At 47.9% G+C, this 27078-nt stretch overlaps 2 protein-coding genes and 1 long non-coding RNA gene across 3 annotated transcripts; 2 read left to right on the top strand and 1 right to left on the bottom strand.

The window, feature by feature from the left end:
- Positions 1-209: 209 nt before the first annotated feature.
- On the top strand, positions 210-9091 carry si:dkey-106l3.7 (WAS/WASL-interacting protein family member 3). Its single transcript, XM_035391548.1, has 7 exons — positions 210-456; positions 517-1148; positions 3949-4143; positions 4998-5160; positions 6692-6765; positions 6936-7015; positions 7910-9091. The coding sequence occupies exons 1-7, from the start codon at positions 210-212 to the stop codon at positions 7995-7997; spliced, it is 1479 nt and encodes a 492-aa protein (XP_035247439.1). The 3' UTR covers positions 7998-9091.
- A 1487-nt stretch (positions 9092-10578) lies between these two features.
- Positions 10579-11532, top strand: LOC118213205. The gene is made up of 3 exons (XR_004762360.1): positions 10579-10658; positions 10933-11024; positions 11155-11532. It is a non-coding gene; the product is annotated as an uncharacterized LOC118213205 (long non-coding RNA).
- A 1899-nt stretch (positions 11533-13431) lies between these two features.
- Positions 13432-20411, bottom strand: rnf208 (ring finger protein 208). Its single transcript, XM_035389862.1, has 2 exons — positions 19580-20411; positions 13432-15953 (listed from the first exon to the last, which is right to left on the bottom strand). Exon 2 carries the CDS (start codon positions 14908-14910, stop codon positions 14101-14103), a length of 810 nt encoding a protein of 269 aa, XP_035245753.1. The 5' UTR covers positions 14911-15953; positions 19580-20411; the 3' UTR covers positions 13432-14100.
- Positions 20412-27078: the final 6667 nt, after the last annotated feature.

Raw genomic sequence — 27078 nt, 5'->3', positions numbered from 1 at the left:
GGGGCGTGGCTGAGGATTGTGGGCGGGACATAGAACGCACACACGCACGGCATCTCGCCTGATACGGTCAGTCTTCACCGTCCGCTGGCAGACAGGCGCCGTGCAGAACGCCAGCGCCGTGACATCACACACCACAGGAGAAGGAGCCAACAAAGCAACGCGGCACAGAGAAAGTTCCGGAGATGAACTTGTACCGAAATTTCGGGAGTATGCTGGAGACCTGGGTGGCGATCACGGACCCTGAGGAGAACGGCGAGGACGCAGACGCTGTGGACAGCCAGCGTCCCACCACGAGCGCCAAAGCGGAGCGGGCGGGGGGGCGGCGCGTCGCCGAAGTGGCGGGGGCCATTCTGCGGTCGGAGTCGGAGGATTCGGGGGTGGAGACGGAGAACGCGCCGTCCACCCCGGGGAGCCTGAGCTCGTTCTCTCAGGCGCACGGGGCGTGTGACCTGGGGGGTGTGGGGAGGGACAGACGCTCTCTGTCCCTCCTCTCCTCCCGCTCCTCGCTGGACACAGCGCCCTCCCAGGAGCCAGACCCCCCCACGCCCTCCCAGGAGCCAGACCCCCCCGCGCTCCTCTCCTCTCACTCCGCGCCCCCCCAGGAGTTGGACCCCCCCACGCCCCCACACGAGCCGGACGCCTCCGCCCTCCTCTCCTCTCGCTCTGCGCCCCCCCAGGAGCCGGACCCCCCCGCCCTCCTCTCCTCCCGCTCCTCGCTGGACACCGCGCTCTCCCAGGAGCCAGACCCCCCCGCGCCCCCCCAGGAGCCGGACCCCCCCGCGCCCCCGCCGTGCGTGAGGGTGGAGGAGGCGCTAAGGCGGGCCGCACAGACAGGCGAGCGGATTCCTCGCAGAGCCGCGTCCTGCCAGCTCCCCGCCCCCCCACCCCCCCTCAGAGCCGCGTCCTGCCAGCGCCCCACCACCCCGCCCCCCCTCAGAGCGGACCCCCAGCTCCACGCGCCGGCACGGTTCCGCTGCCGCTCCCTGACCTCGCCGGCCAGATCGGGTCAGAGGTCAGGGGATTTAGGACTGAGAGCAGCAGTCCACCCTCCCCCCGCTCCTCAGGACACGCCGGAATCGTCAGAGCTCTGCGACTTTGCAGAAGAGCCACAGCCCGGACCTCCACAGCCCTGCTCGAGCATAACTGAGGTAAGAGCATTTTCATTTCATTTCATTTGGATGTTCTGTTTACAGAACCGGGTTATTCCCTCTTATCATGAAGATTTTTGTGATCATTGGCCTGTCAATAAAATAACTGCATTATTAATAATAAATTATAGAATAATAATATAAAGGAATACATTATACAGATATACAGTGTATATATAATTTTGATTGCCAGTATTTCTCAAATGGAAAAAAACATTCTGTACAAAATGGCAGAAACAAAACGGGTTCAAAATAGGTGTCCTTTGTAAAAATGGAAAATGTCACACTTACTATTATTCAGCTAGATGGCCAAAATTCACATTTTTATTTACTTTTATTTTTAACAGGTTCTATGCACTAATATAGTCCTGAATCAGAGGGCAATATGAGGAAATATTTTTGGAATCGTAAAAAGGAAATGGTCTATTTATACCAGTCGGGCAGAATGTACTTTCTACCCCTAATGGGGACGAGTCTTCGTTCCTGAAGGGTTGTCGTGCCAGGCGTCTTTCGCCACTCTTGTGTTTTTCATTTTGAGGTTTTAGCGATGGAACCAGTCCGTCCAGGTGAGCAGTGCGGCAGGTATGAGCGGAATCCAGCGCACTGAGCGGAGAGGTGCAGGTGACGTGCGTTCTGCCGTCCGTCTCTCTCCGATAACAGCGTGACGGAGGCAGGCGTCTACGTGCGCTAGAAGCCGCATACTTTTCACCCAGGGGAAACATGCTGTTCTGCTGATTCTCAGCTGAGATAGACAGGAAGCCGAAACGCTTAAAACGCTGGTCCTTTATTCTAATCAGGGCCTGTTGTTGTGGGACGGCTGAAAGCTGGAGACAGGCAGCGTGCGCCAGCAGGTCTCACTCCAGTCTGCCGGAGGCGTGTTTCGCCCCGGAGACCAGTAACAGACGCACATCTGACGTTAGTGACATCACTCAGATTAATGAAGAAATGCAGGCAGGGGTGAACAGGAAGGGCAATGAGGAAAGTCAGTCATTTCCTGGTGATTTTATTTACTTTAGTGCATAGAGCTATACAAGAATGTTCAATGTGAACAAAATGAATTTAATCATAAAATGGCAATAAAAAGCAAGGTACATAAACAATGTGCGCAATGAGTCAAAATCATATTTAAATTTCATTTTTGTCAGCTATTGTCAGCTGCTACTTTTCAGTTTATCTGTTTTTAATTGACTGAACCTGGCAATCTAGCAGGAATTAGTATTCTGTGGCACTGAACTTGAGGTACGTATGCTACTTAGGCCAAACCCAGGCAGCTGAACTGGATTTTAATCTTTTTGATTTTGATCTGTTTGTCTGGGACCAAGACGTCTTTCTGGATGGGTCCACTGTACCGTGAGATCTGGGCTCAAATCTGCGATGTCAGCAGTGATCTGTGATTCTAGATGGATCTATACATTTGTTTATACATTTTTGGCAAATGGACCATTCACTGGGTGGCATGGTGGTATAGTGACTAGTACTGTCTCCTCACAGTAAGATGGAACTGAGTTTGAATCCAAGCAGAGGGCTTTTCTGTGTGGAGTTTTTGCATTCTCTCTGTGTCCATGTGGGTTTTCACAATCCACAAGACATGCAGGTTAGGATAACTGGAGAGGGTATGAGTGAGTGAGTGAGTGAGTGTGTGAGTGTGTGTGGGTGTGAGTGAATGTGTGAGTAAACGGTGTGAGTGAGTGTGTGAGTGAGTGTGTGTGTGAATGTGTGAGTATGTGTGTGAGTGAGTGAATGTGTGAGTGAGTGTGTGAGTGAGTGAATGTATAAGCGAATGTTTGAGTGAATGTGTGAGTGAATGTGTGAGTATGTGTGTGTGTGTGAATGGTGTGTGTGCCCTGCGATAGGCTGCCGATCTGTCCAGGGTGCATTCCTGACATTCACCCAATGCATCCTGGGATATGCTCCAGCCCATCCACAAGCCTAACCAGGTGTCAGGGGTTAAAAATGGATGGATGGATGGGTGGATGGATGATTCATTTTTGTTGTCTTTGAACAAAGACAACATGACAAAGGCTTTTAAAATAGCTCTGTCGTCATTCTATCGTGTGTACAGTAATTGTCATAAACAAATGACATTCTCTTGTACTGATTTTGACAAACTGTGAATCCTCACCTGTCCTTGGCCCAGTTATTTTCATGGTGAATTTTGAATTCAGAGGTAGAGATGTCATTATGAATCATTTACTGTAACTGTTTGTTTAAAACAGGAATGAACCCTCTCATTAATACGGACTGTGCTCATCTAGGTTCTTGGTTATAACTGGACCAAGTACAAATTACACTTCCATCCTGATGGACAGGAAGTCAGAATATAAGTTTTTTTTACTGTAAATATGTGTCTTAACTAATAAAGCTAGCCCAGATGTTCATATGACAGAATTATAACGTGGGTTGATATTATCTTTTGCATTTTTAAGATTTTTTTTTTTTTAACTGTGTGGACACACTATGGATTCTACTTTATAAAGGACAGGCCCATGCACAGAAATTCAGGTGTGGCATTATTTTAAAAGGAAACTGTAACAAAGAAGTCCATCTGTAGCAAAGCACACCTCATTCAACAGCTTGAGATCTAGTTGAGCTGATAATTAGTAGAATCAGGTGTGCAAAAATAGGGTCGAAATGAAAACTCTGCAGGATGGTAGAGCTCCAGTAACAGGGCTGGGAACCGCAGATATAGCACATGTTTGTTAACATACCGTGACAGTAACCAATCACAGGAGTGGAAAAGTTCTATATGTGGATGTGTAATACAGAGATAATGCTAGTAACAGAGATGTCCCCTCTCCAGACCGACTCCCGTTCGCAGCTCGAGGAGGAGGCCGGCCTCCGCTCGTCTCTTGGAAAGGACCTCTCCCCGGGGCTGGGGTACCTGGAGCAGGTGTGCAGGATGCTGGAGGAGATCGCCAGGCTGCAGCTGAGAAACCGGGAGCTGCAGAGAGAGAGCCAGAGAGCCCAGAACCGACAGGATGCTCACGGCTGCCAGGTACTGTGGAGCCCGGGACGGAGGGAAGGATGCGGTTCTGTGTTTCTCATTTTCATCTCATCTGGGATTATCGTGAGTAGTGGAGGCCAAGAGTTCACTGATAGCTTAAAGAATAGAGTTTTATACCTTTTTGTTGTATCCAGGAATACCTTGGGGGTAAAATATTGCAGCTTTCAAAAACCACCATAGTCATATCTTTCAAAAACGGGAAGCTCACAGTATGTTCTTCTATATATGCCTTACCATGTTCTACTGGAAAAAATCATGGGCAACAGAGCACTGTATCAAAATTTATGAGCTTGAGAAGTTGCCTTCCTTCGACTGTTATAATTTTTGGCCACATCCACACAGGACTTTGTGCATGCTGGGGGGTGTGGTTGTGAGGTAGCTTGTTTGTTTACTAATCTGTGACTGTACCTAGCAGCCAGTGATCAATGCATGCAGCCCATAGAACTTGTGGATACAAGTTGCTAATTTGCCCCCAATGTATTACTCTGGGAGTCGTGTGTGCGGATGCAACAAAAAGGTGTAAAACCTTTAAGATATCAGTGAAATTTTGGTCTCCACTACTCAGGATAATCCCAGATGAGATGAAAACAGGGCCTGGGTTCAAAAACATCAAACCTATCCTGTAAGGATATGAAAGTACAGAAGGAAAGAATGATGAATTTACAAACAGAAATGTTTATGAAAAAAGACCAAACATCCACATCAGAAAGATGGTTTACAGATTATCTGACAGTTTCCCCGACAATCTACGAGTTGGTTGTGTGGACCCATCTTTAAAGTCTGAGCCCCATATCTGAGTGAATCACGAAGGCTGCAGATTCTGAACAGTGCCTTTCCTATCTCAGTGTCTCTCCGTTCCTCCCGAAAATCCTGTTGGTGTCAGACACAGCCCGGACACCGAGGGGTCTGAAGGTCAATCCAGCCAGCCATCCCAAGCAGCCCAACGTCTGCCCCCCCACATTAGACAAAGGTCTATGTCTGACATTTCGGAGTTCCCCAGAAGTAAGGGTGAGTAGCAGATTATACTCAGAGCTGTTCCATGCTGTAGGAGATTTTCACTGTGTAAATGACACTAAGTTTGGTCTGAGAGTCTGAGAGATGATGTGTGTTTCATATACGCAAATAAAATGGTTTGGCAAACACATTGGCTAATAAAATATTTATAAAAATTTGAATAACATATTTCCTGTAATTTTAATGCTGACTGACAGCAGTGGGTAGTGATCAGCATTTAAATGTGTTACATAATCAAGAATCAAGCAGGCCCTGATGCAGGCTTTTTGTCCTTTGGCATCCCTTGTGGTGAAAGGGTGTAACTGTAGAAGGTACTCTGACAGCAGTAGCCTCATGCAGCTCTCCAGTGAATGTCTTTGGAGAAACACAGAAAGATCACTGTGGTATTGTGGCTGAAAAGCCGTTTGAAAATGCAGTTGCAATTAATAAAAATGAGGTAACCCTCTCCAATTAATTAGAAATATTGATTTTGCAGCCTTCTGTGGTATTTGACAAAGCACACTCACACACTTGGCTGTTTTCTGATTGCTGTGTTGTTGATAAAATGTTTTCCCTGGGGTTTCATATTCAAACAGCAGTTGAAATTTGGGGTTGCATGTTACTGTAGATACTCAAAAAAATGCCTTTTTCAGAAATTAGCTAAATATTAATTTGAAAAGGGGGTGACCTTGAACAGTGATTCTGTGTGTGTGGCACTGAAGTGAGTAATGGTGAACCTGCTGTGTGTGTGGTATTGTAGTGAGTAATGGTGAATCTGCTGTGTGTGTGTGGTATTGGAGTGAGTAATGGTGAATCTGCTGTGTGTGTGGTATTGTAGTGAGTAATGGTGAATCTGCTGTGTGTGTGGTATTGGAGTGAGTAATGGTGAATCTGCTGTGTGTGTGGTACTGTAGTGAGTAATGGTGAATCTGCTGTGTGTGTGGTATTGGAGTGAGTAATGGTGAATCTGCTGTGTGTGTGATATTGGAGTGAGTAATGGTGAATCTGCTGTGTGTGTGGTACTGTAGTGAGTAATGGTGAATCTGCTGTGTGTGTGGTACTGTAGTGAGTAATGGTGAATCTGCTGTGTGTGTGGTACTGTAATGAGTAATGGTGAATCTGCTGTGTGTGTGGTATTGTAGTGAGTAATGGTGAATCTGCTGTGTGTGTGGTATTGGAGTAATGGTGAATCTGCTGTGTGTGTGGTACTGTAGTGAGTAATGGTGAATCTGCTGTGTGTGTGGTACTGTAGTGAGTAATGGTGAATCTGCTGTGTGTGTGGTACTGTAGTGAGTAATGGTGAATCTGCTGTGTGTGTGGTACTGTAGTGAGTAATGGTGAATCTGCTGTGTGTGTGGTACTGTAGTGAGTAATGGTGAATCTGCTGTGTGTGTGTGGTATTGGAGTGAGTAATGGTGAATCTGCTGTGTGTGTGGTATTGTAGTGAGTAATGGTGAATCTGCTGTGTGTGTGGTACTGTAGTGAGTAATGGTGAATCTGCTGTGTGTGTGGTACTGTAGTGAGTAATGGTGAATCTGTGTGGCAGGGGAGGTGGAGAGACAGTGCAGCTGGAAGGAGACGGTGATGCGGGATGAGTGTGACGGCCATTTCCCTTCAGCGGTGAGACAAACACGGAGTGTGAGGCTTCTACACAGACTCACATCCACAGCACACACTGATTCAGCTCACTGTGCCTGTGTAGCTTAGATACTAAAGACCGTGCTGTGTGTGTGTGTGCGTGTGTGCGTGCATGTGTGTGTGCGTGCATGCGTGTATGTGTGTGTGTGTAGCAGCAGCAGCAGCAGGGCAGGATTCAGCTGGTCCTAAAGCCGGAGACAGACCAGGCCGCCGCCGTACAGGAGCCGCTCAGGTGAGCACGCATCACAGCACCCCCCCCCCCCGTGTCACTGAGGACTCTCCGCCTGCTGAATAATGCAGTGACTGGGCTGTTTCAGGCTCCTCCTGTGCAGCAGTGCGGGGGGAGACCAGCGCACTCTCATTCTGTAAAGAGAGCATCAGCATCACTGCTGCCTGTCCTTGGCACTGCCGCTCCGCAACACTGTTATGTAACGGTGCTGACTGCGCTGTACGGGGGGGTCGGAGGGGGGGGCGATGTACAGAACACTGCTCCTCTTCCCTTCATCTCAGCTGCAGATGTTTCTTCCTGCAGCAAAAATAAAAAAATAGAGTTCAGGACAGTTTTGAGAAAAGTAATAACTGCCGAACATAGGAGAGCACAGTTATATAATTGATTTAAATTCAAATAATTCATTTGAAATACGTTATGTTATGTCAGAAAATTTTAACAGAGAAATGCATCATTGCTCCCCATCCTCTAGGGCAAAAAGGTAACAAATAAGATTTTGCCGTTTCTATGATACATGATAATATGTAATATCGTGTCAGCTGTTTTAGACGTACCAGCAGTGCCTTGGGAGCTCGATGCCCTTGAAATGGCGTGTAGCGCGGGGAGATGAGGGAGGAAGCTGCAGGTTCTCATATTCTGCCATTTTGTTCTGTTCGTTTGTCTGGCTAATTGATCTTCTGCATGGGTCATGGGTCATCCGGCTGCAGGTCATTCTGAGTCATCTTCCAGCTCCTCAGAGGACCAGGGAGACCCTTCTGCTCATAATCCCTTCTGCTTAACGTCAAATCATAGACTTTGCAATGTCACACAGTCAGGCCAACAAATGCAAAAGATAAGCTGAAACCTGGTCTCAGATACTTATGTTCTCTTTTTTCTGTTATTTTATTTTCTCCAAAGGAAATCGGCGATTCCCGCTGGAAAAAATGTACCAAAGAAGATTGGATTGATCTTCAGGAAAATGGCGAAGAACAAGTCTACCAGCTGAACTGGATTTTTATTGCATTAATCTTAGTGTGCCAGAGCACTGTTGTCTTCAGCTGCCTGACAGTGGTGCACTCCAAGTTCTTAATGCTCAAATCAAGGACGCTGGAACTGGTCCCACAGCATTTATCCCAAACGGTTATGGCTCCATTACACTTACTAGAACCTGTTAAAGAGTTTTTAACCTTTATTTATGCACAGAGGTTGTGTACAGCTGAGACGTCTGAAGCCTTTTAGCTTCACAAAAGAAAATGAAGGATATAAAGGTGCAATGATTTCTTCTTCAAGAAATAATCTTGAAATTATGTTAGAATCCATTTAAAATAACTATGTCTCCACCTACTTAGGACGACGATGTATTATAATGGGTAAGGAACCTGGTCTTGTAACATGAAGGTCACAGGATCGATTCCCAAGTAGGGCACTGCCATTGTACGCTTGAGCAAGGTACTTAACCTGCATTGCTTCAGTATATAACCAGCTGTATAAATGGATGCAATGTAAAAGCTATGTACAAAAAAAGTTGTGTAAGTCGCTCAGGATAAGAGTGTTTGCTAAATGCCTCTAATGTGATGTACACAGGACATCTGTACAGTTATTGAGAATAAGCTCCTTTTTGCTGCTGAATTCCTGGAATACTTCAAATGATCTGCATGAGATTGTATTGGACCTGAGCTGAGCCCTATGTCTGCCAGCTCCCCAGCGTGATGTCACAATGGGCTCTGACATCAGCAGGAATGAGAGGGTTTAATTGGTCGAGATGCAGGTCTCACTGCACGCCAGTGAATCCCACTGGCCAATCAGAAGTCCAGAAGTCTGCCTGTTCAGCTTCATATTAAGTGTCTTCCTCTGACTCATGTCTGTGTGAGTGAGTCTGACTGGCACACAGAGCTGTGATTAGAAGCGATGGGGGACAGCACTAGCTTATCTATGCTATCTGCAGTATACACACGATTGGACATTATACATTTTTTAAATCATCTATAAATTATTTATTTGAGATGAAATTGCTAATTGTAATTACATGTTTTTTGCCTTCATCAATATGCCAATTGTATTATTGTTATTGAAGTGAATTAAAATATTTTCACAATGAAATGTAAGAATAACTTCCATTTTATATTTTTTTAATTTTCCATCAGTTTTTACAGTTCTGTAAAATTATATAACTTAAATTCACTTGGAAGACTGGGTATATATACTGCTGCAGACTTTTGCAATATTTTTAAAGGAATAACATATGGAAGAGTAATTATTAGAAAATGAAATGCGTGTATATATAATATATTTGATGCATCTACCATTTTGTTTATTTATACTTTCATGAATAAAAGGGTAGTAATATGTACACAGATCACCCAAATATTCTCATTAAAACTGACAGCCTGCACTTCAACCTTTTAATAATCGTTTTATCAAATCTAATGTGCTGGAGTATTAAGCCAAAAATAAAAAATAAATTGTCACCGTCCCAGTACTTTTGCATCTAACTTATCACAAATTGAATGTTTGGCCTGATGGTGGCGCTAGAGGAGAGGTCAGGGGGCCACCAAATACAACAGGTTTTCCTCTTGGAAACATGAAAAAGCAAATTCCATGCCAACCCAGCCATTACTTTCCCAAATAGGTCGGTCACATTCAGACCGACAACCGGACGGTTACGTCCCAAAAGCCAGCCCAAGTTCTGATAACCAGGGACTATAACTGGCAGGAGCACAACTAATGCCACTTACCAAACAAGGAGTCAAAATCTACATACAATAACAAAAAGATTAGATTTACTACAAACATTAATACTAAATAAATCAAATTTTAAAAAACCCTGTGTAGGTTAACAGGATGGTCTAGGCAGAAAACAGGCCAGCGCTAGGCTACTCCTTGGCTAAAAGAAAGCACCGTTCTAAACCTCACTACCAGGGCAAAGCAAAAGGAGTGAGTCTTCCAGCAAACTTCCTCCTGCTCTGGCCTAGCCATCTAAAAACATGTTAACACAGGAAAGAAAAGAGCCGTAGGAGCTGCACATTATAAACCGCACAGCCGCAAAGGGAGTCTGAGTCAAAGGGAGTCTCTCCACCTGCGGTGTCTTCAGGCTTTATCCGCTTGGCTGGCAGGTGGACACAGGTGCGCATCGTCAGGTAATCGAGCCCTAATCAGCTCCACCTGCCGGACTGAGACAGGTATGCAGACTCCACAAAGCAAGGGAACACGACAGGGCAGACAGACAAACATCATTACATGTTTAATATGTTTTAAAATGTAAATATGTTTAATCTTTAAAGAATTACTCTTTTAATGTAATAAAAATATTTAATTCCTTTTTTCCCTATGTGAAGTGATTTGAGTGCAAGGCCACAGAAACTGCATAGACTACATTTAGCTTCACGCTACATATGCAGACCTCACTGGTCTGAATTGGTGAGGTCAATTGGTGAATTTTTGAATTGGTGAATTGGTGAATTGGCCAAGGCTGATGAGTGAAGCACCTCATCTATGTTCCATTGCATTCCTAGCTTCTGTGCTGAGGCAGCTAACGCTAGCTTGCTAGTCAGCTTATAAAACATGCCTTCCTTTGAGCGATAAGCTTTGTAAAAACAAACAGAAAACCTTGAGATTGATCCTCAAGAAAGCCTGTTTCAAAAGCCAGTTTATGTCAATATAGCACTTGGTATGTAGTTACTTAACCGATCTAGCTGGCGAGCTAAATGATATGCACCATGAATAGTCTGTATTTATCAAAGAAAATCGGCAAACTGAAGTTTAAGCTGGAGTTCTGGCTCCACTAGTATTTATTATATTTCCCTGCATCATATGTGTTATATGCTATACATTGTATGATTGAGCAAGAGATCATATTAAATATATTATTTATACTAAAACCAATAATTGAATCTTCTATAATGCCTTTAATTGGGCTTAATGTCATGTGTGTTTCATCTTAGGTTGGCCTTGTGATCATTTCTTCTTTTGCCTTGAAAAAAACAGCTTTCTGCCAGGCCCCACAGTGCACAAGAGCAGCTGCAGGAGGTCAAAGGTCGCTTTAATGACATTTGCTTTTGCTAATTGGTTTGTTTTCAGTAATTGGCTCATCTTTCCTGGGGAGATTCTCCCAGGCGCCAGGCTCGGTCCACCCTGTGACTGTTTCTTTTCAAATCTGTCTGCAGTTACAGAGAGTGAACTGTGTGCCTTTGGGAGCCCCACCCCCTGCCCTGCCGCCCAATCAGAGACCTTCTGTCAGGAGAAGAGCCAGTCATCCACACTTCCGCATTTCAACAGGATGTCACCTCTGACTGAGCGACTGGGAATGAGTGGAACTTCCCAGACCGGCATCGACTTCATCTCGTTAAAACTCGCAAAGAGAAATACACAAGAATTCCCTGCCAAAAGGAACAGGTGTCTGTTTGTGCATGCAATAATTTTATTGTCTGAACTGTTTGAAAAACACGGGTTTATTCATTTTACCACGCAACATATGTTTATACAAAATATACAAAAAGAACTGGAGATGCCTCCTAGTCTTCCCTCTGAATGAATATTAATTTCTTATTCAAATCATTTTGCTCAAAGTTTCATTAGCAGTGCTGCAACCAGCCCCTAAGCCAAAAAATGTGAATAATCAATTAATATTCATGAAAAGGGAAGCTTATTGTCAGTCCTGGTTAGTTTGCACATGTGAATGTCACAAAGAATAAATGTCCTTGTTTCTTTTTTTGTTGTTGTTAAAAAAAAATTAGACAATGTTGTGCTGGAGTTTTTCCACCAGCCATACAGCTGGTGGCTAACGTCACAGCTTCGGGGAGATGCTTGTCTGCACTCGCAAATCGACACAGAGGTTTGCAATGAGCACTGCAGCCTGAGCAAGACTGAGCATTCTGAACTGGGAAGCAGAGAGCAGGGGGGGGGGGGGGGGGGGGGGGGAGGGGGGGAGAGGCACTCACTCATTACCTTCTGAGCGTGTCAAAGTGTCCTTGAGCAAGACACCTAACCCCCCAATGCTCCTGCTTTCTTTCACCGTTTGTGTGTGAGTGTGTGTGCGTGCGTGCGTGCGTGCATGCGTGTGCGTGCGTGCGTGTGTGTGTGAGTGTGTGTGTGTGTGTGTGTGTGCGTGCGTGCGTGCGTGCGTGCGTGCGTGCGTGCGTGCGTGCGTGCGTGTGTGCGTGCGTGTGTGAGTGTGTGTGTGTGTGTGCATGTGAGTGTGTGTGCGTGCGTGCGTGCGTGCGTGTGTGTGTGTGTGTGTGTGTGAGTGAGTGTGTGTGTGTGTGTGTGCATGTGAGTGTGTGTGCGTGTGAATGGGTGAATAAGAGGCATTTGTAATAAAGTGCTTTGTGCAGTCCTCTTTTTGTCCATTGACCCTTACCATACATCCTCATATATGTGACATGTGAGGAGATGCTAGCCTGGTGGAGAGACAACAGGCTTTGCTTTGTGTCAGCTTAGTTCATTCATGTGCCAATAGTTCAGCATGGAAAAATCATTGTTCATTCCAAGAAAAGGCCCCTCGTTGCTGACAGTAATGATCCAAGGTCAGTTAAGTAACTCTGTTGCATGAATGAAAATCGTGGACATTTTATTTGGAATGCATATCGATGTTTCATCACGGGATTCCTGCATGTCTGCACTTCTGGTTTTATGAATGAAAGTGTACGCCAGACGGGGGTGACATCACGCCTGTCTAATGACACTGAGAAGGCTGGCGGTGGTGCGTTTATCTGCTTATTGACCTTGTGAGGCATCCTGGGGATTCATTCTGTGTAGGGCTGATGTATATCTCAGCTGGATCAGCTGGATCAGCGCGCCTCGTTCTCCGCGTTCTCGACCCAAACAATATGGATCTACTCAGGCAGGTAGCAGGGAATTCTGGGCCCTGTGCTTATGTAGTCTCTGTGGGCCACCTTGAAGCTGTAGACCAAAGCAAACTTTTTTGGCAAGGCCTTTTGAGCCTGCCACCCCCCCCCCCCCCACACCCCTTGGGTAGTCAGTTCCACAACTTCCCCCGACATCCTTTCCCTTTCCTCCCTGCACCCCTGCCCCCCTGCCCCCCTGCACCCCTGCACCCCCGCACCCCTGTACCCCTGCACCCCCGCACCCCTGCACCCCCTCCCCACACCCCTTGGGTAGTCAGTTCCACAACTTCCCCCAACATCCTTTCCCTTTCCTCCCTGCACCCCTGCACCCCTGCACCCCTGAACCCCTGCCCCCCTGCACCCCCTGCACCCCTGCCCCCCTGCACCCCCGCTCCCCTGTACCCCTGCACCCCTGCACCCCTGCACCCCTGCTCCCCTGCACCCCTGCCCCCCTGCACCCCTGCACCCCCGCACCCCCGCACCCCTGCACCCCTGCTCATAGATCCAAGGGCTGGGAAACAGCCACAGAACTGACCGCAATACAGCCGTCACTCAAACAACATTTAGGAATGAACTACAAATACAAGACGACTACACTGCTTGGAACAATATATTATATTTGATATGTGTCATTTGCATTTCTACATATATTCAAATAAATAGGAGCAAAAGTTCAATTGACACTTCAGGACAAGGAGCAGATCCAGAAAAAGTATCTACCTTCTCTTCCATTTTTGCATCTACGGTTGTTATGCTTTGTAAAATGCTCTTAATCGAGGGTCTGAAGAGTGTAACACTGTCTTTAATTGGCCGGTGTGTGTGTTTGTCTTTATTTAAACAGTCAGATGGACAGCTCAGCAGTCCTCAGAGTTCAAACTGAATGGCTGGTCATTATTACTGTTTTCATTATTGTTATTATCATTATTTCTTTGTTCATTGATTGGCTCCTGGGCCGTGCCAGTGCACCCCCCTCCCTCCCCCCCCCCAACCCCCAACTCTGAGAGCACGAGGGGCGCAAACACAAATATGGGATGGGGAGAGAGGACTGCACTTCATACATAAAATACATTTATTGGGTAATCGTCCCAGTCTCTTCAGCAGTACTGCGCACGTCAAGTCTTTTCAAGTCTTGCTTTGAGTCTATCGCCTCTGTGGCGTTTTCCAGTGCTGATAAATACATATATATAATATACGGGTGTTCTGTGGCGGGGGGCGGGGGGAGGAGGGGGTTCAGGGTTGCCAGTTCCAGGGTAAACCCCCCTTTGTTCACATGATGCCGCAGGAAGTCAGAGGGTTGCCCACGTGGCAGGTGCAGGCGGACTGGCAGTACTGGCGCACGGTCTGGTAGCAGCTGCGGTCGGGGTCGCCCCCCCACTGCATGGCGCTGGCGGCGTCGGCGGGCAGCCGGCTCAGGATGCTGGTGTTGATGGCGAGCGCCGCCAGGCCGTAGTCGGTGAAGAGCACGGTCTCGCGCCGGCAGGTGGGGCAGGAGATGAACTTGTACTTGGGGCAGGACTCGTACAGGATCTGCAGGCACTCCTCGCACACCGAGTGCAGGCAGGACAGGATGCGCGGCCGCTTGCCCGCGAAGTTGTAGGTGTGCCCGCAGGTGGGGCAGTCCAGCGGCTCGTAGGGCACCACCGAGTTGGAGGGGGCGGGGGCGGAGGGGGAGGCCGAGCGCAGCACGTACTGGTTGACGATGACGTCCTCCATCTTGTAGTGGAACTGGTGGTAGCAGAGCTCGGCGGGGCCGGCACTGGCCTTGCGCTGGGACAGGTAGGCGGGGCGCTCGTGTCGGACGGGCGTGGCGGGCGGGGCCGGGGGCCGGTGGTGGGCGTGGTGGTGGGGCGTGGCCATGGCGCGGCTCAGGGTCAGGTCCAGCGGGAGGTCGCCGCAGGCCTGGTTGACGATGACCTCGCCCTCGGTCCCCCCGCAGTCCCAGGCCACGCGCGGGGGGGGCGCATACCGCGGCTGGGTGACGGGGGGGCTGGGACACTCGCGCCCCATCTTCTCCGACTGGATGATCTTGACGGTGTCCATGGGGATGGCCACGGGCTGGCGCCTCAGGCAGGACATGCGCTCAGCTGGGGGGGGCCCTGGGGGGGGCCCTGGGGGGTGGGGCTGCTGGGAGTGCGGTGGGGCACCGGTCAGGAGGGCTCTCAGTGCTGCCCCCCTCAGCCATTGGAGGGGACCTGCGGGCGGATGACTCTGTCCATGCTCAGATCAGACCCCCAAACCCCCTCAGCAGAAACAACCCGAGCGAGGAGCTCAGCGGACGGACCGACGGACGTACAAATTCAACAGGACCAGAACCCAAGGATCCCGAGTCTGCTGCCCCAAAAGCACCCCCTTTCAGTGCTCCGGACTCGACTGTGTCAAAGTGCAGTTTGGGTCACGCAGAACCACAGTCTCCAGAGAAACACACAGCAAGAGAAATTAATATCTCAAAGTTAATTCTGACACTACAGCAGACAAACAACCAAGAATGGCTACAAGCCTTCAGCAGGACAATGAGTATTTACATCATTAAATATTCGACTGTATATATAATTCACGTATTCATACACGCACACAGATGCATTATGAGGTCTTGAGATCCAGAACAGGTATTTTCTGCTGGCTTTTTTTGACACAGATAAATAACAGGTCTAACAGTATATTTGACTTCTGTCGGGAACAGCAGGCGAAAACAACACTTTCGGATTTCTCTTCTGTCCCATCCAGTTGGAATAAGTTCTCACAGGAGCAGAAGTGTGATCTTCTGTGTCCCAGTTAGTCGTTAAGCTGGAGTTCAGTGCAGATATCCTGGCAAACCTGCAGCTGTGTTGATAAGCTGCTGATCTGGGGGCTTTTTTTGGAAAGGGACCCCAACAGGAACAGGAGCACCAGCTCCTAAAACGGCAATGCAACTGTCCCAAGCTATTTGGGAATGCAATGTTGTGTGCCTTTTCCCAGCGAGGGACAGGTACTGCCCACTTGACGTCTCAAGATGTCCACGAGAGTCACACCCAGGCCGGCCGCATATCCATCGCAGCCATAGATTTCCAGAGAGCGCCCTCTGTATGGTTGGGGTGGAACTGCACCCAGAGTCTCCCTCGCCAGTCACTGAGCTCAGCTGTCTGAAAACAAGAAAACACACACAGTACATACGTCATACTCTCACACATTAGCCAAAGACATAGCAATCCCAAGGATAGTTACTGTGGCATTTTTAAAAGTTGCCCTTTTGTTTAAATGCCCAGGTCTCAACCAGTCACGCACAACCCCAACCCCCCGTTCATTAAAAAATAATGAGAATAAAACTGAGCGGCCTAAATGCTGGGGGGTTGGGGGGCAGTCCGGGGCAGGTTCTGCAGGAATTTCTATTTTTGGGTCTTATCAGGCATCTTGTGTGATTGTGCAGCGGCTTCCTGTCTTTAGCGGACTGAAGCTCGGAGAGGCTGGGTTCGCTCCCCCCCACCCCCCCCACCCCCCCACATGCCCAGGAGACTGCCAGCTCAACTGCTTTCTCAGCCTGCCTGTCAGCATTATTACCCACAATCCCACTCTCTTTATTACCCACAATCCCTTTCCCTTCCCCTCTTCCCCTAAAGGTTGAGGAACCGCTGCCAGCTGTCTCCACAGTACCACAGTAAAACCCCCCCCCACCCCCCCCCCACCCCCCCACAGTACCACAGTAAAAACAGGCACAAAATGAGTGCCGTCGGCTCACAGCTCACATGGCCAACCCCCCCCCCACCCCCCCACATCCTCTCATCTACACCACACCTACTCTCCATTCAGCTTTCTCTCTCGTCTCTCTTTCTCTCTCTCCCCCTTCTCTCTATCTCTTTCCCCCTCTCCTCTCTTTCTATCTCTCCCTCTCCTCTCTCTCTATCTCTCCCCCTCTCTTTCTATCTTTCTCTCCCTCTCCTCTTTCTCTCTCTCTCTCTCTCACACACACACACACAATGTGAAACAGGCTCTTGTGAAACGCAAGATTCCAGATTAATACTTAATTCACATTCCGAACAGAGTTATATTTTTAACGTGTTCCAGGATTGCAGTTCTTTTTTTGATTATTTAATTAATCAGCCCAGTCATTAATGTGATCTGCCATTTTTCACAAAGGGAAGTGCTACAGCTCCCGACTGGCCAGGCATCCAGGGTGAAAATGTCTGCCCCTGGTCTCAACCAGCACTGGCGTGTGCAGCTGTTTGAATGAAATCAAAGCAGAATAATCGGTTGGAACAAAAAACAGGACATGGAGTTACTCCCCTGGACTGGAGCTGTGCACCCCTGTGTTATGCAGGAAATATGTTTACAATCTTCAGCCTCTCTCTCTCTCTCTCTCTCTCTCCCTCATTCTCTCTGGTTATTTGTCTCCTGGGTAGTGGGTAGTGGTAGTGGGTGTGATGATTGTGAGTATCTTTCCTAATGTACGAACACATGCATGCTTACAATCACACACCCATGCATGCACACTAAGACACTGACACACATGCACGTGTACATACACACATACTCATGCACGCAAATACATATATACACACTCACACATACACACACATGTAAAAACATAATGCACAGACACGAATATACTAATACGTATTAGCACATTTACACTCATACCCACACACACACACACACACTACACTCCTATACACTCATACAAGCATACCTACATGCTCATGCTCACACACACATGCACACAGAAATTCAAGCGAACATTCTGAAACATGCACCCACACAATTACAAACACAGTGCTAGTCTTTGTAATCACAGCACCTTTGAGCTCAGATCTTTCTGAATCTCACTAAAAAATAAAATGCTGTTTGGCTGCACTGGCGTTGTCGTTTGCTAAATCCCTCCATTACATGAACGGCTCATCACACATTAGCCACACAATATGTTAGCACAGCTGGCCAGATCACAGCGAAATGGGAGTCACATGTAAGAGTAAATGAATGTGAGGGTCTCCAGCACCACTGGAGACATTCAACAAAGGAGCGCGCAGTATTTCAGAAAACACAACATGATGAACATGAAACATTGCATGAATAACCAAAACACGGGGGGAGGCACAAACCGGAAAAAGCCACTGGAGAGGCTTATTTTCAAAAAGCAGCTCTCCCATCTCCTTTCCTAACCCCCCGTACTATGAGCCCCCCCCCCCCCCCCCCCCCCCGAACCCTGCTGTACTTTCCAGCACATTCCTGTGCAATCTGGCCCGGGAGCATTCCACCTGTGCATCCTCCAGCCAGCGAGGAGTCGAGATGCGCTATCGCCGAACGGCTGTCTCTCTCTCTCGCACGCCCCCCCCCCCACCTCATTCCAAATACACCCCCCCCATGACTCACCCCGCCTACACTGCCTCTCCAACCGCCACACCATTCTGGAAAAAACTCTCCATTCAGAAACAGTGGGTGGGGGGCAGGGTGGTAGTGTGCTGGCCATGGTAGCAGTGGGGGTGGGGGGTGGGGGGTGATGTGAAACGAGTTAGAAATCATCTCCTGCCTATTATTAATTCAAAACTGTTTGTTTTCGCTTCAACTGACTGAGCACAAATCCAAAAACGACTTCAAGAATACAACAATCTGGCCAAGGTGACGCATGAATCCTTTTCAAAACACTTTGCCCGCTGTCGCCGAGCATCCTGTGTATATACGTATAAACGTTTTCTGTATATGATCTATATTTCCCAAGCTTTTATTTCACAGTCAATCATACGGAATCTCTGTTGACAGGAAGCTCAGCTTAAAACTGAAAGCAAAAACCACACACAAACACTTTTTTCATCTGCTGAATAAACACAGCCTTATAGGGACTTAGAGGGTCCTCACAAACCCGTCCTAGCTGCAGAGCCCAGCTCGCTCAGTCGAATTAGCGGATTTGGGGCAGTTGTGGTAATTTGTGGGTTATGTAAGCAGGAACCAGACCCCACTGCGGAGGGTCTCCCAGCAGCCAGCGTGGACGCATCCACCGCGCAGACGTCCCTGCCGCAACCAAGATGTTTGCGGACGTGACATTTTCACAGTCGAAATTCTCTCTTTTCTCTTGAGAAAAATCCAGCCTCAGATCAGATAATGAGCTGTGCGCCTGGCCCTTCCACGTCTGAAACAGCCACACAGCCGCGGCCGGGGCGTCCGTGTGAAACCGCGCAGCTCGCTACGAACACGCCTGTTTCCTGTCTGTTCTCATTTTTTTATTGCTGTTTGTACGCGCGCACATTCACACACAAACACGCGCAAACCTACACATAAACACACCACACTCACACATACCCACGCACACACATTCACACAGACTCACACAAATGCACACTCAGTCTATGGATATTCACACACATGCACTCCACACACACACACACAGACACAAAAACATGCACAAATGCACATGCACATGCACTGAACACTCACACAGGCATTTCAGACCCTTTACAGACACACACATACACATGACACACACACACACACACATCGCGCACACACACATACATATGACACACACACACACAATCACACACACACATCACACACACGCATACATCACACACACACACACATACACACGACACACATACACACACACAACACACATACACACATCACACACACACACACACGACACACACACACACACACACATCACACACACACACACACACACACGACACACATACACACATCACACACATCTCACACACACACACACACACACATACACACACTGTTAACAACTGCAGGAGCCCATCTCTGATCTGACCTGGGCTTCAGTGCGTGTGCAGGTCTCAGTGAGGATGGGGTCCCCAGCCGTGTGCAGGACGCCGTGCTCAGAGATGCCGTCGAAGCCGCTCGCCTTCAGAGAGACGACCCCAGCGCCCCGCAGTCCCTCTCCCGCTCCCGCGCTCCCCGCATCGCAGAAAGGGGAGAAGAAAAAGAGGAAAGGACGGAGGAAGGGAAGGAACGACGGAGACGAAGAGATGTCGCGATGCGTCAGCGCCTGTTCCGTCCGCTAGAAATAGCCCGCCGACAAAAACGCAGCCGTCATGGAGCGCCCTCTTCAGCTCCTCCCCTCCTCCTCTTCCTCCTTTCCCTCGGCCGTTTCTCTCTCTCCCTTTATGCCGCGGTCCACGCCTCTCTGCCGTTACACCTCCCGCGAAACCCGCCAGCTCTCTCTCCTTCCCTCCATCCTGCTGCAAGGGGGTGTGGGGGGGCTTCTTAATTTCTCTGTTTTGTTATCACGCAGTCCCCTCTCTATTCTCTCTGTTCCTCAGTGATGGCAGCTGGATTCCACACTGCACTGTATCCTCTACTCCTCTCTGCAGTTCGCCTTTTTCTCTCTCCTTCTCTCTCTCGTGCTCTTTGCTTCTCTTTCTGCCTTTCTCTGCTTCTCTCTCTCTCGTTCTCCCTCTCGATCTCTCTCTCTCTCGCTCTCTCAGTCTCTCTCTGCTTCTCTCTCTCTCTCACTGCTTCTCGCTCTCTCTCTCTCTCTCTCTCTCTCTCTCTCTGCAGTACCTTGCTGCAGTGCCACTGCAGACTGGATCACGTTTTCTCATCACCAGTGAAAATCTCCAGCCAATGAGGGTTCTGCCCCTAACCCAACCCCCCTCCCTCTCCCTTCCTCTCTCTCTCTCTCTTTCTCTCTCTCTCTTTCTCACACACAGACACAGATAAGCACACACACACACTGGCACTCTCTCTTTCTCTCACACACGCACACACACACACACACGCACGCACGCACGCATGCACACACACACTCTCTCTCTCTCTTTCTCACACACAGACACAGATAAGCACACACACACACACTCACTCTCTCTCTCTCTCTCTCTCTCTCTCTCTCTCACACACACGCACACACACACACGCACGCACGCACACACACACACACACACTCACCACTCTCTTTCTCTCTCTCTCTCTCTCACACACGCACACACACACACGCACGCAGGCACGCACGCACGCACACACACACATGCACACACTCACACACTCTCTCTCTCACACACATGCACACAAATGTGTGCACTAAGGCAGGCCTTCGGTTCTACACACACCAGGGACCTGGAATCAGCGGACAGCAATTACAGCCCCCTGCCGCCCTCCCCCCCCCCACCCACTCCCTTCCTCTCTCTCCCTCCCTCTCCCTCTCCCTCCCTCCCTCTCCCTCTCCCTCTCCCTCTCCCTCTCCCTCTCTCTCTCTCTCTCTCTCTCTCTCCACACAGCCCTCTGTAGAAAGCACGATCATATTTTTATGATGATGGTGATGAAAGCGCGCGTGTGCGTTTGACAGTGTGGCTCCTGCCTCCCTGCACACGGCAGGCTGGGAACGCTAGCGATGCAGCCTGGCACACAGTGTACCTTGGGCAAACATCCACCGCGTGCAACAACAAAAAAACACCGAAGCACGCTGGCTTGATTCAAATCGCTGATCGGTGGATAAGCGCGTGCCGCCATTTTGGCAGCCTTCCCGGCTGCAGGGCCCCTGACATCGTGTCCCTCGGGTTCTTGTGGGGTCCTGTGAAATTTGTGAGCAGAGAGACGGACGGGAAGCGCGTGACATTGACTGAGCACCCGGGCTCTTACACAACCCTGCTGCAGGGCACCTTGCAACACTCCACTGCCGTGGGCTGCAGCACCGCACTTGCGCGCGTGTGCGCGTGCGTGCGTACGTGTGCGTGCATGCGTGTGAGTGCATGTGTGTGCGTGTGCGTGCGTGCATGCGTGCGTGTGTGCGTGCGTGCATGCGTGCGTGCATGTGTGTGTGTGTGTGCGTGTGTGTGTGTGTGTATGTGCATGTGCGCGCGTGTGTGCCCTGTGGTGCAACTCACTTTACATTCCATGTAAAAACCATTTTTCCTTATTTGAGACACAGTTCACTGTAAGAACACTGCATATTGCCACTCATTATCGGAAGCAGATGTCATCATAATAAAATACCACAGAAAACACAGTGGTCACTGATATGTTGCATAATCTGCCGCTGGTATGTCACACAAAGCATCGTCAGTCTCAGGCAGAATCCTTCGCTTCAGTCGGCACACGTGCAGCAGCGAGCTCCTCAAGGTGAACAAAGGCATCAGGAACTCATTCAGAAATCACCACTGAACAGAGCTTAAGTCAGACAGAGTGATGTCAACACAGCCAAGACCCCCATGTCCTCCCCCGCCCCGTACCCCACCCCCAACCCCCCCACCCCCGTAGGCAATGCCGCTGTCACAAGATCCACATGTTCCACAAAAATGCTGTCGAGAGCGGTCAAAGGCAGCCTATTCCCTCCTACAGGCTCACTGAACATGACAGGTCCTTGACCGTGACGTTTGTGATCCATTAAACAAACATACATCATCTGACCTGATTCTGAACTGCACATGCTCCGAATGCATCGTGTGTCTCCATAGCAATGCGTGAGATCAGGCAGGTAGCGGCAGGCAGGAGTAGCATTGTGCATGTATGTGAAATCAGTGTCTGCTTGTATTTACGGCACATATGAGTCACTGTCCTCTTTCACTGTGTGGATTACACCTTCGTGCCATCTGCAGAAAAACGTCAACCTCCACCATTTTGAATGTAGTGCACAGATACAATTTATTGGGGGGGGGGGTGGATTGTATTTTGTGAAATGATACATATTCACATATTATTGTCCACCCCTGGCATCATTAGCTGGATCCCCTCTCCTAATTGATTAGCAGACTCTGAGATGGTTCATTTGGAGCGGCACTGAAACAGATGCTGCATGTGATGTGGCAGTAGCTTAATCACCTGTGATCTTGGGAAAGCATCAACAGGGACAGCTCTTCTATTAATCTGTATTCTCCTCAAATAAATCACAGTGGCGGGGGATTATTATATTACCAGCATCTGTTTTTTTTTTGTATTGTTAGCACTACACTACACTAGCATCTGCTACTGTTAACAAGCTATACCCCACTAGCATCTACTGCTGTTAAGAAGCTACGTTACACTACACTAGCATCTGCTACTGTTAACAAGCTACACTAAACTAGCATCTACTACTGTTAACAAGCTACACTAAGCTAGCATCTGATACTGTTAACAAGCTACACCCCACTAGAATTTACTACTGTTAACAAGCTACACTACACTTGCATCTACAACTGTTAACAAGCTACACTAAACTAGCATCTACTGTTATCAAGCTACACTACACTAGCATCTACTACTGTTAACAAGCTACACTAAACTAGCATCTACTGTTATCAAGCTACACTAAACTAGCATCTGCTACTGTTAACAAGCTACACCCCACTAGCATTTACTGTTAACAAGCTACACTACACTAGCATCTACTACTGTTAACGAGCTACACTAAACTAGCATCTACTGTTATCAAGCTACACTACACTAGCATCTACTACTGTTAACAAGCTACACTAAACTACCATCTACTACTGTTAACAAGCTACACTCCACTAACATTGAATGTTGACAAGCTATGCTACACTAGCATCTGCTACTGTGTGTATGTGTGTGTGTGCATGTGTGTGTGCATATGTGCATGTGTGTGTGTGTGTGAGTGTGCATGTGCGTGAGTGTGTGTGTGTGTGTGTGTGTGTGTGTGCGTGTGTGCATGCATGTGCGTGAGTGTGCATGTGTGTGTGTGCGTTTGCGTGAGTGTGTGTGTGCATGTGCGTGCATGTGTGTAATAAACATACAATTATAAGAGACTGTGTCTTACACTAGACAATGTATGACAAAATACAGTATGTCCACATTTCATTTACAAAAACCCTCTCACAATTGGTTTGGAGTGTACATTGAGATGCTACCCACAGTTTAACATGTAGAAGTTTTTTGTTTTTATCTTCTGTTTTTCAAGAATACATGATTGAGGGAACCAGAAGTACAATGAATTGATTTCAGTGAAGCATAAGTCTCTGCCAAACTCTTTCTGCCAAAACTCAGAAAGTCAACAATGAGAGGAAGGGGTTACTTTCTCACATACACTCTGAATTTGGCGAGCACGCTTTGGTTACATTGGGCTCATTATTAATGCGATGGACACACACTGGATGTATGCGCACCTTCGGGTCAAAGTGCTGTCTCCGGCTCCGCAAACAGAAGTTCCACAAACACTCAGAGGAACTATTTTAGCGTGCTTCAGTCTCTCTTATCATCCTCTACCTCAGGCCGTTACAGCCATGGTTCAGACGTGCCATGTTTGCTTTGAATGGGAGAGAAGAGGGGAAAGCATTGAGCTTTTACACTGCCGTTCGAAAGTAACAAATAAACAAGGTGCCCGAGAGGTCAGGCCGTTTGGGAAACGCTGAGGAGCATTCCGGGGAAGGGTAGAGCCCACAGCGGCATTGTGGGAAGTGTTCCGGGATAGGCTGGCCGGGCAGCGAGGAATGAAAACAGAGACGTGGATCTGAAGCTGTTCTCTGTCAGAGATACGAACCAGAGAGAGTGCATTTTAGGATCTGAAGCTGTTCTCTGTCAGAGATACGAACCAGAGAGAGTGCATTTTAGGATCTGAAGCTGTTCTCTGTCAGAGATACGCACCAGAGAGAGTGCATTTTAGGAACTGAAGCTGTTTACAAACCAGAGAGAGTGCATTTTAGGATCTGAAGCTGTTTACAAACCAGAGAGAGTGCATTTTAGGATCTGAAGCTGTTCTCTGTCAGAGATACGAACCAGAGAGTGCATTTTAGGATCTGAAGCTGTTTACAAACCAGAGAGAGTGCATTTTAGGATCTGAAGCTGTTTACAAACCAGAGAGAGTGCATTTTAGGATCTGAAGCTGTTTACAAACCAGAGAGAGTGCATTTTAGGATCTGAAGCTGTTTACAAACCAGGGAGAGTGCATTTTAGGATCTGAAGCTGTTTACAAACCAGAGAGAGTGCATTTTAGGATCTGAAGCTGTTTACAAACCAGAGAGAGTGCATTTTAGGATCTGAAGCTGTTTACAAACCAGAGAGAGTGCATTTTAGGATCTGAAGCTGTTTACAAACCTGGGAGAGCACATTTTAGGATCTGAAGCTGTTGTCCATTAGTAACATGGACCAGATCATCTTAGGATCTTAGACTATGGGTTTGCTATCAAAGTCCTCTGTTACTAGCTTGAATGCTAGAATCACTTGACCATGTCAGTGGTTTCAAACAGACACAATCTTTGCCCTCAATGAAAGCATCCAGCAATGACTTTCTGATAACTGATGACATTCCCTGTAATATTAGCAGAACGAGGTAAATGGGCATCAACATTCTCTTTTTCAATAGTTCAAATAAATACAGCATGTGATTCAGAACAGGGGGTGGCGCGGTCATCTTTGGCATTTTGGGCTGGTGGGCAATGAAGATGCAATCTATTTTTTGCTTGGGCATTTGTTTTCCTGGAGTACTGCTTTAAAGTGGAAAAACCTCCTAGTCTCCATAGCAAGGCGACCTCACCAAGTTCACAAAATGCTGCTGGTGGCATTTTACAGCTCGTCAGCCGGTACTCTAACCTCACAGCTGTGTGCTGCAAAGTCACATGGCTTTTCATTTCAGCGTCTGTCAGAAATCCCTGCTATTTAATGAATAAATACACATTTTTTCTATAAAAAGAGCATATATTATGCCGTAAATGTTTGTTCTGATATTAGCATTCAAATCAATTTTCAGCCAAAAAAAAATCTTCAATTTAAAATGGTTCAGTGTTATTGATTTTGCAAAAATTTAACTAAAGAGCCTTTCTCAAAACTGACCTCAGTTCACCCCCTGAGGGCAATAGTTAGGTGTCATTGAGCGAGCGAGACCTTAATTGCTAATTAACTCAGGAACCACACCTGTGTGGAAGCACCTGCTTTCAGTAAACTTCTTATCCCTCCTTTACTCACATGCTTTCTTTATTTTAGCAGTTACTCTATTCAGTGCTTTCTCTGAAATCTGGGTACTGGACTATGGCTAGGGGTAGGGGTAGGGGTAAAACAATCTGCCAATCACTGTTCTTTTAAAACAGGGGTCCTCAATCTTATCCAGAAAGGGCCATTGTGGGTGCAGGCTTTTGTTCCAACTGGGCAGTCTTCACAAAAACTACAAACCCAAAACCACAAATCAAACCACAAGCCGCACACAAAAGAAACCTGAAAGAAGAATCTCCCCAGCCTCATACTGCAGAGCCACAGGCAGGTGGAGGCAATCAAGCAATTAAGCAATTAGGTATTACCTCCACCTGCGCTACCCAGGCAAGCAGAGGCTGGGGACGTAACATTACACACCTGATTCTACTAATCAAGGTGCTTTGCAAAGATTCCAAGTAGTTGATTAGTAGAATAAGGTGTGTTACTGCTTGGTTGGAACAAAAGCCTGCACCCACACCAGCCCTTTCCAGATAAGATTGAGAACCCCTGTTTGAAAACATTTTGCTCTCCACAGAAAAAAGAAACACAACTGGTTGCAGTCAGTTGAGTCACCGAATGTGTTGCGCACTTTCTGTCTTCCACGAATCGCTGTTCTCTCTGGCCGTTCGCACAGGGCTCTCTGCTTGTGGAAGTAACGCTGTGACTGCGGCGTATCTGCTGAGGTTATTAATAACATGCCAAACCTGCAGGCTCGCACCGGGGCAGGAAGACTGGGCCACCTACGCAGAAATGACACCGTTTTTAAACAGAGGGCTGGTTTGGTAAGTGGGTTACGCTGAGCGATGGAAGCAGACTGCTCGCTGCTCGCTGCTCGTGGGCACGGTGATCAGCGCACTGTGTGCGCATCGGTCAGCAGCCTGTCTGTAACGGAAATACATAAACAACAATAACCTTAATGCTCTCTGAGCAGAGGAAATAAGCAATAATAATGGCTCATGAAGTTGGAATGGTTGCAATTATGCAGATTACAGTCTTACAAATTAAATTATTTTTTCATAGTACTGTATCGTAATTCACTAGTATGACTGCCTTGAGTACTTACCTTGGGGGTACTTCCGTATTAAGGAGGATAACTTCTGTAGAATCCTTGTAACTGTTCAATAAAAGCATATTAGTGCTGTAAGCCAAAGTTGTTAAATGCATTGATTGTGTCTGATTTGTAAGTTGATGTGTGCGTTTAATAAACAGCTCATCAGGGACTGCTGGCTGGCTCATTGTTCAGATTCCGTTGGATGGGCTGGTGTGAAATCCGGACTGGACTGGACTGGACTGGACCGAGCCGCCTGTGGCCAGTAGCCACTCCGGGGCAGTGCCCAACGATGGGAGGGTTACAGTCAGCAGGGAGCATCTTGTTGCTCTCTTGCGCCCCCTTTTGGTTGATTGGGTGCG

The sequence above is a fragment of the Anguilla anguilla genome, chromosome 14, assembly GCF_013347855.1.
Source record: "Anguilla anguilla isolate fAngAng1 chromosome 14, fAngAng1.pri, whole genome shotgun sequence".
NCBI lineage: Eukaryota > Metazoa > Chordata > Actinopteri > Anguilliformes > Anguillidae > Anguilla > Anguilla anguilla.
This window is presented reverse-complemented; position numbering and strand designations above follow the sequence as displayed.